Raw genomic sequence first — 12,777 nt, 5'->3', positions numbered from 1 at the left:
TCTTATAGGTTTAATATAAAGTGCATAAAATCTATGATGCCTGCCACTTCTTTAAAAAAATATAAATAGACCCATCCAGAAGCCAGCACCTTATCTTACTGTGAATTAATCACTAGTAAAACAGAGGAAGATCAGTTCACCTGAATAGCTGTGCATATCCACTCCAGTTAATCTCTGTTGAAAAATAACACCTCCTCTTCTGATGTCACAGCAGATTATTTTTAGAAGTTGCCATACCCCAGCAGAGATTTAGTTCAAATTATTTTGCATTTTTTTATATTTACATAGAGGGGAGGTAGAGGGAAGAAAGAGTAACATCAGAGACCAGAGCAGCATAAAACCTTTTTATTTGAGAGGCGAGAAGGGTACGCTGAAAGGAGAAATACAGCTGATGTTGACAAAATTGATTATTTGTTTAAAGTTGATTGCTGTAATGAGCTTTTGACCTTGTCTAGGACGTGTGGAAAGTGCCAATACAGCCAGATTTCAGACACTGTACTGCTCCCCAAGGCAAGCTAAAATCGCGGCTGTGTTGGGGTGATAGGACTTCACATGTGAAAGAAAAAGGTATTTTAATAAAAAGGAAGCAGTGGCTTTTGACATTTGTTTGTTTTGCTCAAGCCATGTGGAATACCTGTGGGAACAGCCCCGTGTTTTATACAAGTAGTGAGTATACTCACAGTATTAGAGATTGGGAAATCAACAAGCAGAGAAAGAGACAAAGATAGGGACAGGAGTCAAAGTCCTCTAAGGAATTTACCCACCAGAGCAACAGCAGTCGCAGCATATGGTCACCCAGCCATCTGAGCAAACATCAACAATCATGAGCTTCACTATGAGTAGTTGCATCTTAAGAGGAAATTTGAAGGGAATAAGACGTGATATGAACAGGAAAAGAAACCATGGATGAAAGAGAGAAGCACTTTTGAGGGAAGATACAGTTACAAGTTAATAGCTGCAACTAACTTTTTCCAGGACTTGATTGCATGTTGAGGGTCTCCATTCTATTTTTCTAAATGGAATCTTGTATGAGGCATATGCACATTTTGAAGATGGATGTAAGCAAGGGAGTAATACCTGATAAGTAATCACTCTAAAAGAACATCGAGAGTCTTTTGACATGCTAACCTGCTTTGCAAATGTGTGCATGACAGGAGCACATTCAGGAAATATTAAGCTGCAATGTAGGCTTTCAGATTGGTTCCAGTAAGATTTACCATTTGCTTCTGATTGAATCACAGTTGTTATTCCTAATGTTGCATTGACAAAGGCTTGTGCAAATGGTAGGCAAAACGTATCTCAGCCTGTCTCTAGTTTATGTCTTCATACTGTTCTTTGCTACATGCATTTGAATCATTCCAGAGAAGTCAAGTGAGTAAATAGATCAGTTTGGTTAATTCCTCTGAAGTTTCTTGAATAAATTTAAAAAAGTCGATTAAAAGAGTAAGTATAGCAAAAGAGTGAATTACTGCTGTACCTTCCTCCCCCCATAAAAATACAACCTTTGTAGTAGTGAAGTGAAAAAAATATTGATATGGCTGTCGATGTTCCATGAATAGACGTTTCGATTGCAACAGATTTTCAGTGCATGGAATTCTTATATAAGAAGTTGTTTTCCATCAACATTTAAGGCAGTCCCTGGTACTGAGCTTGAACCTTGGCCCTGGAGAGGGGCCAGCTCCATAGACTGGCTGGCTTCAACATGAAGCCATGAGCCTGTCTTAAACAACAAACTAATAGTGGACTTATTTCATATTAAGAATGCTGAGTTGTCTTGGAGCAGCTCTGTTAGTGTCAAAGATCTTTATTTGTAAAGCTACCCTGAATGTTTCCAGGTAGATAAAAACAGAAGTGTTTTGCTGGATCTGAAGTCTGTTTTGGAAGTGGTTCAAGCCATAGGTGCTGACTTTTAGTTTTCCCAGGGGTGCTCCATCCCCACTCCGCCCTGAGGCCCTGTCCCCACTCCAGCCCCTCCCAAAAGACCCCTCCCTTGTTCCACCTCTTCCTGCCCTCACACCACCCCCTTGAGGCCCTGCCCTCTCTCCACCTCTTCCTGTGCTCTGCCCACTCCCTGAGACCCCTACCCACCCACTGCTCACTGCTCTCTGCTCTCCCCCAAACCCTCCCTGAGCCACCAAACAGCTGTTTGTCGGCACCCCAATTAGCTGATGGGGGGCACCAAATAGCTGATTGGCGGTGCCCCCGAACAACTGTGGCTGATGGGTGCTGAGCTCCCACAATTTTTTTTCTGTGGGTGCTCCAGCCCCAGAGCACTCAGGGAGTTGGCACCTATGGTTCAGGCAGAGCTAAAGACGGAAGAGAAAAGAAGAAGCTTTTGGCAGTCTCAGTGTTCCAATGACAGGGCTGAGTGGGAGCTTGAAAGAGCTGAGTTCAAACGCTGCATTGCACAGGTAAATAACTCTATGGTATTACTGTGATCTTGAAAGGGAGCGACAGGGAGGCTCAATGAAGGGAGGTCCCGCCCTCTGAGGCCCCAATCCAACTTGTACTGAAGTCAGAGGCATGACTGCCATTGGCTGTGGTGGCAGTAGAATCAGGCCTTAAATGCTGTCAGTTGAGATGTACGGTATCAGGACTTCATCTAACACACTGTTGCAAGTAACCTGTTGGTCCTCAGCTGAGCTCACAGCTCACTTGTTAATGAAAGAAGCTGAGTCTGAATTAGATGTCAACTTGTCAGCTGGCTGGAAAAAAACAGACAGTGGGAAGCTGTGATCATGTAGCAGCCACAGCTGAATCAATCTGCTTTGCCCAGTAAAGGGCTGAGCATAGCTTTGCATGAAGCACAAAAGGGAATTACAAAATTAGATACAAACTACTAATCATAAACATGTCCAATAAAGGGAGTCGTTTTTGAGGCCAGACAAATACCGTTGATATAGCCTCTGAGCATGAACCAATGCAATCTGCAAATTTATTGTGAATGGATATGAATATCTGTGTTCACCAGATTAACACAATAGTCTGATTTGAAACCCAAATTCAGGGAACACATACAACTGTGCATACAGTACATCATCCCATGTCAGGCTACCAAACTGTTGCTCCCAAGAATGAATTAATGGGTGTGATTCTAACCTCATGCTGGTGTAAATCAGCAGCAAATCCACTGATTTTTAATGAGTCACTGATGTAAAAATTGAGTGAGTGAGAATCGGGTCTATAAAATCTATCACCATTCAGTAAAAGGTTTCCCTCTACAGGTGTATCATAATATAACAATAAGAAAAGGAGTACTTGTGGCACCTTAGAGACTAACCAATTTATTTGAGCGTAAGCTTTCGTGAGCTACAGCTCACTTCATCAGATGCGATGAAGTGAGCTGTAGCTCATGAAAGCTTATGCTCAAATAAATTGGTTAGTCTCTAAGGTGCCACAAGTACTCCTTTTCTTTTTGCGAATACAGACTAACACGGCTGTTACTCTGAAACCTATAATATAACAATGCTACTTAGCACTTGTCCATCCATAGAACTCAGAGATTTTTACAGAGGGTGGTGGGGATCATGATTTGTATTTTGACAGAAGAGGAAATTGAGGTGCAGAGAGATTTAATGATTTATGCAAGATCTCACAATCAGTCAGAGTTGGGGATAGAGTCCCTTTCTGCTGTCTTCCAAACCCATGCCATGGGACTAATATATTTATTTATTAAGACGTGTAAAACCAAAATACATTAAGCTTTTGTATTGTGTTCTGATGTGTATATATGTTCATAAAAGATTTATGGTCCCCCCCCCATAACTGCATGTTTTCTTTTGTGTAATTAAAAGTATACATATAACACTAATGTTTTTAAATGTGCCAGTGTAAAATCTCAATTGTTCTGAGCAAACTTCCTATCTTTAGATTTCTAGTTTTGTTGTGAACAGTTCAAATATAGCACACAGACAGCATTCTTGGCCATTCTGACTAAAAGACAGATCTTGGAAGGTTCCAAGGCCTTGAATTCACGACAACGGGAATTGAGGGTGCTCAGCATCTTGAAAGAGGCTCTCTGTATATTGCAGGATCAAGTGCTGTTATAGCACTTCTGCTTCATCTAAAGGAGAGCAAGTTTAAATATTACCCATCTGTAGGACTGTTGCTTATGTGTATGCTATTTAGGTACAGCATGTAGAATGATAGACTAAATTTGTTATCTGATATCACTTTTTGTGGGGGAGAAGGGATTGGAACTCCTTTTCCTGCTGTGTATTCCAGTTCATCCATACTTCTACTGTAGTGTATATATTTATCATTATAATCCTGATATAGACTCATGCAAGCAATCTTTGATACAATTGAAATTAATGGAATGGGCTGTCTGTTACATTTTTTTTTCTTTTTGCTTGAAGCTAGAATCAAAGACAAGAAAGACTTATTCTGATAAAATCAATCCCAGCTTCCAGGAAACATTGAGGAAAGAAGAGGAGCATAAACCCCTTTTAGTTGATACTCATAGTGCAGCAATGGACCTACATAAACAACTGGAGAATACTGAAAAGAACTGGACTAAAGAGAAGATGGAACTGCTGGAGAGATTTGACAGTGAAAGGAAGGAGTGGGAAAGTCAGTGGAAGGTCATGCAGAAGAAAATAGAAGAGGTACTTTGGATTTTTGAGTGTAAACAACACTGTAAAAATGAACATTTTTCTGAAGTCTTATCTGGTAGCCCAAGGCCACCTCATGGTTTTTCTCTCTGAACCGTTTTCCAGTTCAGTGTCTGCCACTGTTTAATGGTTGATGGCAGGATGCAAGGTCTGAGCTGTGGGACTGTTTGAGATATTGCTAATTTTATAACCATGGATAAAGAGTAAGAACTTGAGATGTCACTTTGAAGCATTGGTCTTAGGTCAAATTTGCTGCAGTATTGCTGGCAGTATATACCATAGCCAGAGATTCTGGGCACAGTGTGCATCGTACATACATTTTAAAAAGTAGCAGACATGTCTGTATGGGGCTTAGGTCTTTGGCGCTCAACCTTTCCAGACTACTGTATCTCTTTCAGGAGTCTGATTTGTGTTGTGTACCCAAGTTGCACCTCACTTAAAAACAACTTGCTTACAAAATCAGACAAAAAATACAAAAAATTGTCACAGCACACTATTACTGAAAAATTGCTTACTTTCTCATTTTATCATATAATTAAAAATAAATCAATTGGAATATAAATATTGTACTTACATTTTAGTGTATAGAGTAGTATACACAAGTCATTGTATGACATTTGAGTTTGTACTGACTTTGCTAGTGCTTTTTATGTAGTCTGTTGTAAAACTAGGCAAATATCTAGATGAATGGATGTACCTCCGGAGACCTCTGCGTGCCCCCATGGGTATGCATACCCCTTGTTGAGAACCACTGGCTTAGGTGAATGCACATTTATCAACAAAATTCTAATACAGGCATTATAAAATATATCTCTCTGTCTGGGATAAATTATGTACTACTTTATTCGTTAACATCAAAGGGAATTCCATGAATCAAAGAATGAGTGGCTCAGGAAATGAGAGATTTATTCCTGCAAGGACCTGCTATATTTACTGACGACCTTTATTAGAAAAAAGGATTACAGTAAACAAAGGCTAGACACAAAGAGTATTTACACCTGTTAGCAATCATTTACTTTCTATCAATCCTAATTCACTTCCTTTCAAGGATAGCGTAAGTAATTTATTTATTATTCTTTTACACCAAAGTTGTCATCTGAATAAAATCCTCTGCCACTCACTAATGCACAAATGTATTCTAATATACACATGAAAATATTCTTGCTTGCTTTCTGCAACCACTAGGAATGTAAGGAAGAGATTGTTCACATGAAAGGAAAATAATAAAATGGAAAAGGAAAATGGAGCCAAATGACTCAGACATACGCTGCTCTCAGGCTGCAGTGTAACTCCGTGATGTCTGCCTCCTATGTTTCAGCTGTAATTTCTATTGGATTTGAATATGATATTCTTCTCCACTTCCTGCCTTAAATGTGGTGATGTTGCTGTGATTTGTTAACTAGTTGCCTTGTTTTGCCACAGAAGTGGCAAACTACATTTCAGTGCTTAGTAACGTGAGCCCTATATGTATATTTATGCTGTTTGGGGCAGGAATCAGGTTTCCTTTCAATCATTTACAGCATCTAGATCAATGGAGCCCCAACCTGATTGGGGCCTTTATATGCTACTGTAATATAAATAGTAAATGAGTATTATTACAATTAATAATCATCTGCTAGTTTGTTAGTTGGCTCTATGGTGTTGGAGATGATGGGCCTAATTCTCAATTACACTGAGGCCCTTTGACCCAGCTCTTGCAGTAGAAAGGGACTTTAAAGTGAATGTAATTGTAATTTACACACACTGTAATGCCCCTTTATGCTGCCAGAGCAGCGTAAAGCAGCCTTAGTGGGAGAATCAGGTCTGATAGCTTTTGAGTGAGATGTAATGATCGCTCGTGGTCATTAACAGTTTTGAATAAAAACAGGAATGTGTAAACCTCTGTGTCCTAGCCAAATTCCCAACTCTAGTCATTGCATTCTACCTACCTGTATTTGCTATGCAGTTTCAAGCAGATGCACTATTTTTCTTTTCTGCCTGTCCAAAATTGTGTTACAGACTGTGCTGTGCACTGTTAAAGAGCAGGTGTGTTTCAGCTCAGAAATGGCTACATCCCTTGTCTACCTCACATCGATGTTGTGAGAATTAATTAATGTTGATAAGGAGCTTTGGGATCTTTGCATGCAAGGGACTGTAAATGGAAACCTTTGTATTATAATTCCCCAAATTAGAATATGCGAGCATACCTGAGTTGACAATGCCTTTGCTTTTACTAGTGGAGTCAGAGGATCTTAAATGCCTATTCATGGTCAGGACCTGATCAAAAAGACACCAGCACATTACCATCCAACACCATCCTGGAATTTTGATTCAGTATTGATTCATAGAGAATGTTTCACTTATTTATGGACCAGCAAAATTTGCTGGAGCACCTTGGTGTTTCCTGGCAGTTTACCACCTAATTACTGACCAAGCTCAGAGGTACTTAACATGTGAGATCTTCTGGAACCCATTCCATAGCTCTAAGCCATCGATTAAAGTATAGCAAAGATTTTGGGAATTGTAACAAACCTTCTCCACACCTTGTGACAACAGAATGGTCCATTGGCCATTCCACTTAGGACTCAGCATCTCTTAGCTAAAAATACATATCAAATCTTTCAGCCCATATGTGATTTTACTGAATGAAAATGCTTAGGAGCTTTGTAACACAGTTTAAAGCAGACGATAAATATGGTCCTTTATCCTAGAAGCTCATAACTCTACTTAGATTAAATAGGGTGTTTTATTGCCTTTTCAGCTTTACCAGGAGGTAAAACTAAGGCGGGAGAGCAATATGAATGTCCGGGATAATAAGGCCATTCAAAGCAAGATGCTGCAGCTATCTGTATATTCCCCTACTTCAGAAGGGAGTGACACAGCAGAACTGAACTGTCGACACAACTTGGCAAGTGACCGGATGGAAGAAAAGAGTTTGCTCAGTAAAACAGAACAAGAATGTAAAGAAACTAGAACTCAGAGGAAAAACAATGTTTTGTTAAGGAACAGTCTGGCCTTTGACAACCAGGAGAAATATGAAGACCTCCTCAGCTTGAAAATTCCTAAGAAAGATACCAGTAGTTATGCTGGTGATCTCAATGCAGTAAGTATGACAGTAACAGTGTTTCAGCAAATGTGGGGAACATGATGAAATCCTTCTCTCTCTACCCAAAGTATGTGTCCTCTGAGTCTCAGAATGCAACAACTTCCCAGCCAGGGAATGTTTCCCCTTCCCCCTCAGTTTGTGACTGTTGAATATATAAACTTTTGTTAAATACACTAGTGGCATGCTATTTACCTTGGTCCATAACTTGGAGACATTTCTGTGCTACTCCCTTCTGCACAGGACTCTCCCATGTAAATCATCATTGGGTATAAAACAATTCTGGAGATTATTGTTCATGCTAAGGTAACATTATTTTATTTGTAAAGGCTCTTAAAGAACTGGCAAAAGTTAGTGAAGAGTTATGCAGCTATCAAGAGGAAATTCGAAAGAAGCCCAACCACAGAAGGTAAAAACACATTTGGCCTATTTATGTTAGGGGAAGAAAGGCAACAATGGGCCTATTCCTGAGGCCATTCAAGTTAAGGGAAATTTGTGATTGAATTGGTCAGGAGCTGGATAGGGCTCAGTGTCTTAGTGCTCAGCGTAAGGAATCCCAGTGAAAACCAAAATATGTTTCAAACTCATGTTTTAATTGCAAAAAATGCAGTGTGCTTCCAAAATATATAAACTGATATCTGCATTTACATAGGGCTAGATTGTGCCTCGCCCTAGCACAGTAGTGGAGTAGACAGGATGAAAGATTTCTGTCCCCCCTCTGTGTCATGTTAGGGTTACCTAAATTTCAGCACTGGATGCTGGAGGGACTGCAGGGGATTTTCACCTACAGGGAGCAAGGGGGCAGGGAGTGACTTCTCTCCCCTCCCTCCCACTTTGCGCACACACACACACACACACACACACACACACACACACTAGGGGAGATGGCTGGCCACATCAGGGAGAAGTAAGCTGAATGCTGAAAAGAACAGTAGCAAGTCATTTTTTCCCTCCACCAGCACCCTGTCCACTGCAAACATAATGCCCTTGGATTCCTCATGGGGAAATACCGCTAGGCACTGCTCTTTACACAGGGATGTACATAAAGTGCACAGAGGGCTAGATTGTGCCCTTGGTGTGACAGGCTGTCTGGCAGGGGTTCGGTGAGGCCACATGGCAGCCAAGTGCCCAGAAGGTTTTCTGGCTGATTCTGCCAGAATTCCTCCTTGGGGCTCCTGGGAAGCCCACACTTGTGCGGCAGCTACACCACTCTTGGAGAGGAAGCATTGTGTTTCCCTCTCCATTCTCAGCCAACTTTGCTGAGCATAGACCTGACCTCACCCTGTCATTTTCTAGGCAGCTAACACCTGTCGCCTTGTAGGTATGTACACACATTGTGCCAGGCTCTTGCTGAGAGATTCAAGAAGTACAGAGGGGCTCCTTGGAGTCTTCTCCCAGTACATCCATGCATGGGCAGCCTACAGTCTTTTCCACAGTGTATGATTGCTTTAGCATCAATATCTGTGAAGGAACTGCTGTACACTTTGTGAATGTGTGCTGGAAAATGTGATTATTGCATGGAACCATAAATGACACATTTGTGCTCTCACATTGAATATTAAGACATTTGCACAAGCTAATGACTACGTGCAGAGGCGCTCCTCACTCAAATACTCATGTCAACTCCCACTGAATTGAGTACAAATTAGAGGGCCCGTCCTCCTTCCTACAGTAAAACCTCTTAGAGGGGACCTAGGTTGGGGGATGGAGGGGAGGAGTACACTGCAAGATTCCCTTTGCTGAGGTTCCTTCAAACTCTTCCATCATAGAGTGGGACTTCTTCCCTGTGTACATAGCAGTGGAATTGCCCCAAAATCTTTTCCAACAGCCAATCTTAAAGACCTTCTTCTGGGTGCCTGTGTACTGGGAGTGGGAAGCTGTGCTGGGGTTAACCCTTTGTTCCCCTTAGGGGTCAGACAGTGCCCCGTGCTCTGTCACATGTCTACAGGTTAAACCTTCCCTTCCTTTTCCCCAGATGACTTCTTAGGAGGAACATCCTCATCACTTGTCACTAAAAATGCCTCTTCTTTTATGTACAGAATGAAGTCACTTCCTTTTCTGGAAGAATTTGAAGAAACCCAAAACACAGTTATTATGCCTGAGATGAACTGCGTGTCCAGCAATGAACCACAAACTTCTTCCATCACTTTTGAAACAGAAGGACAAAATAACAGGAAGAACTTGATGAGTGCCAACAGGGGTTTGAAAGATATGCCTTGTAGCTCTTTTACTGGTGGTAGAGGAAGAGACTTCATGCCCTGGCCAAAAAAAGAAGCCCCACCAGTTCCTCCACGGAGCACTTCTCGACATCTGACAAGCTCACTTTCTGCAGCTGTACACATCTCTGAAGTACCCGTAAAAGATACAGACAGCAGAAGCAACTGTAAGGTTCAGGAGGATAGGAATGGAAGGAAATGTATTAATCCTTCTCTTGCAAAACAGAGTGAAGATCCAGTGGCACATGCAAATGAAGGGAAGTCTGTGAAAGATGGTGCAGTGGTAACTGCTTCAGTACCTATAGCCAAAAAAGAGAGAGTCTCTGAGTGCAGTGTAGCGGCAGGTTTTTGTCACAACACATGGTCATGTGATGTGGGCAAGCTTGGAAAAGGTACTCCGAATGGATCTTCCCCATTGTCTGCCCAGAAAAGCTGTTCAGATGGAAATATGGTACAAACAGAGAACGTGCACAGAAGACATTGCCCTAAATCTCATAATGTTTTACATTATGGTAATGACTCCTGTGACCCTGCAATGCTGCCAAAGAAGACCCCAAAAAATGAAACGTTGGCAGCAAAGATTGATGAATTTAACAGGACTGTATTTCATACAGATAAATGCAACAAATCTTTGCAAGAAAATCAGAAGCTTCAAACGCCAACTGGAGATCATAAACACTGTGGCCCAGGGTGTGACTGGATGATTAACAGAACAGAAACTGTAAATGCATCTTATGTTTCAAATCCCAGACTCTCTGCAGCAAAGAAACAGGATCCCTGCAATCCAACCAAAGCTGCCAGAACAACAGGGCAACAAAAGCAAATAAATGGACTTCTAAGCACCAGTGGCTACCGGCATATGCTTCATGAGCGTGACTGGAGACCAATTAATTTATCTGGTCGCCCACGTTCAGCTGACTCAAGGTCAAACTATGGAGTTGTTGAAAAACTTTTGAAAAACTATGAAAAATCAACAGTGACATCTGTATATAATTCTAAATGCTGCAAAGATAAGGGGACACAGTCAGATTCTGAGTTCACAGATGGGAGTTGTGAGACATTGAGTGGGTATTTAGAAATGCTCCAGACAGAGCAAGGAAAGCAAGAGTTTCAGAGGAATTCAGCCAGGCATGTTGGGCAGCAAGTCAAACAAGGCAAAGAGAGACAGAAGTTACCAGAGGTAAGATTTATACCCAACTTCAGAAACAAGCCACTAAAATGGGACAGTCCAAAATATCTGTTTGTGTAATATTAGATACTTTGGGTGTGATCCTTATCTCATTTACACCTGTGTGAATCAGGAGTGATTCCATGGAAGGTAATGGAGCTACATCAATATGGAGTCCTGTGGGATCAGATTCTGATCTCAGTGACACTGGTGTAAATCTAGAGTTTAACCTCAGTGTAGCTACTTGAAATTTGCACTGCTATAGCTAACATCAGAATCTGGCCCATTCTCTCCCCCCCCCCCCCCCATGACTGTTTTCAAAAACCCATTCAAAGGACTTTAACACAGCCTCCCATGGCAAAACCTACAGGGGCTGAGAGAGCAGTCTCCAGAACGATGGCTGTTGTTTGTCTCCTAAAGGTGCCATGCTGGGGTTTCTATAAGTGTCCAGTAATGGAGCATTCACACATTCTTCAAATCCAGACTGTGCATCGCTCCCAACACTGACCCAGGGGAAAGAGAGGGGCTGGTCCAGCCACAGCATTTTACATTTGGCCTTATTTTACTGGCAGAGTGTAGAAAAGTTGCCCTTATCTCAAACTCCTAAAAAAAAAATGAAACAAGTATTTTGAAAAATGTAGTTGAAGTTACTGGTCCTGCCAGTGGCTGCTGGGAAGTGGACGTCACTACTGGCTCAGGCAGACTACTGGCTGGAAGCACACAAAGGAAAGGATGTAGAGAAACTGGGAAGGATCCAGAGGTGAGCGACAGAGATGATCAAAGGGATGGGGATGAAAGCCATATGAGGAAAGGCTGAAGGAACAGGGTATGCTGAGTTTGGAAAAGAGGAGATTAAGGGGTGATATGATAGTGGTCTTCAGCTACATTTGAAAAGCTACCATAAAAAAGGTAGAGAGAAGTTGTTCTCTCTTGCCACAGAGGGCAGGACAAGAGGCAGTGGGTTCAAACTACAGCACAGCAGATTTAGATTAAAGCTCAGGAAAAGCTTCCTAACGGTAAGAACAGTAGGACAGTGGAACAGACTGCCTTGGGAGGTCGTGGAAGTTCCTTCACTGGCGGTTTTCAAAAGGAGGCTGGATACAGCCATCTGTCTTGGATGGTTTAGACACAACAAATCCTGCATCTTGACAGGGGGGTTAGACTAGATGACCTTTGCTGACCCTACTAACTTCTATGATTCTGTGATACCCTCCTTAGCTCCTCACAGAAATGGGGTAGACTCACTTGGAGCTGTGAAACCCCACAGGGAAAAAAAGTATGTCAGATCGTCAGCTGGTATAATTCGAATTGGCACAATTCCATTGACTTCAGTGGAGCCACATTGATTTTAACAGCTGAGAATTTGATTCTGTAGATTTTCTTCTGACCAAGGTCTGAGCCTAACATAAGGATGTTTTTGTTGGTTTGGGGTTTTTTGGGTCAGCTTCACCAGTGTGCAGCAGTGGTGTGGGAACACTTTTAATAGTGGGGGTGCTGAAAGCCAGCCCCCTTACCTCTGTCCATGCCCCCCCGCCCCCAGAGCTGGGGCTGGGAGCAGGCCTGTGTCTCTGGGAGGGGGGGACCTGTGTAAAGGGGCTGAGGCTGGGGCCACAGCTGGGGGTGGGGGTGGGAGTGGGACTGGGAGCAGAGCCCCATGCACGGGGCTGGCAGCCTGGACCCCGGGGATGGTGGCAGTGG

The 12,777-nt window shown here is 42.2% G+C and overlaps 1 protein-coding gene across 6 annotated transcripts in view; it reads left to right on the top strand.

Moving 5' to 3' along the window:
* The window catches only part of LOC141984891 (microtubule cross-linking factor 3-like), a 68,682-nt gene that overhangs the window by 50,641 nt on the left and 5,264 nt on the right, over positions 1-12,777 (top strand). For 2 of the 6 annotated variants that reach the window (XM_074948395.1, XM_074948394.1), the window contains exon 8: positions 4,359-4,391. Coding sequence is in view for 4 of the 6 variants with exons in the window: in XM_074948393.1 (XP_074804494.1) it covers positions 4,473-4,607; positions 7,354-7,695; positions 8,025-8,104; positions 9,735-11,091 (1,914 nt within the window). In the remaining 2 variants the exon portion in view is untranslated. Of the gene's footprint in view, positions 1-455; positions 568-4,358; positions 4,608-7,353; positions 7,696-8,024; positions 8,105-9,734; positions 11,092-12,777 lie in introns of those variants that run through there. The other 4 variants (XM_074948393.1, XM_074948391.1, XM_074948392.1 and 1 more) reach the window with 4 other exon arrangements.

Source organism: Natator depressus, chromosome 3 (assembly GCF_965152275.1).
Source record: "Natator depressus isolate rNatDep1 chromosome 3, rNatDep2.hap1, whole genome shotgun sequence".
NCBI classification, from domain to species: domain Eukaryota; kingdom Metazoa; phylum Chordata; order Testudines; family Cheloniidae; genus Natator; species Natator depressus.
The sequence above is the reverse complement of the archived record's forward strand: the minus strand, read 5'-3'. Positions and strand labels throughout refer to the sequence as shown.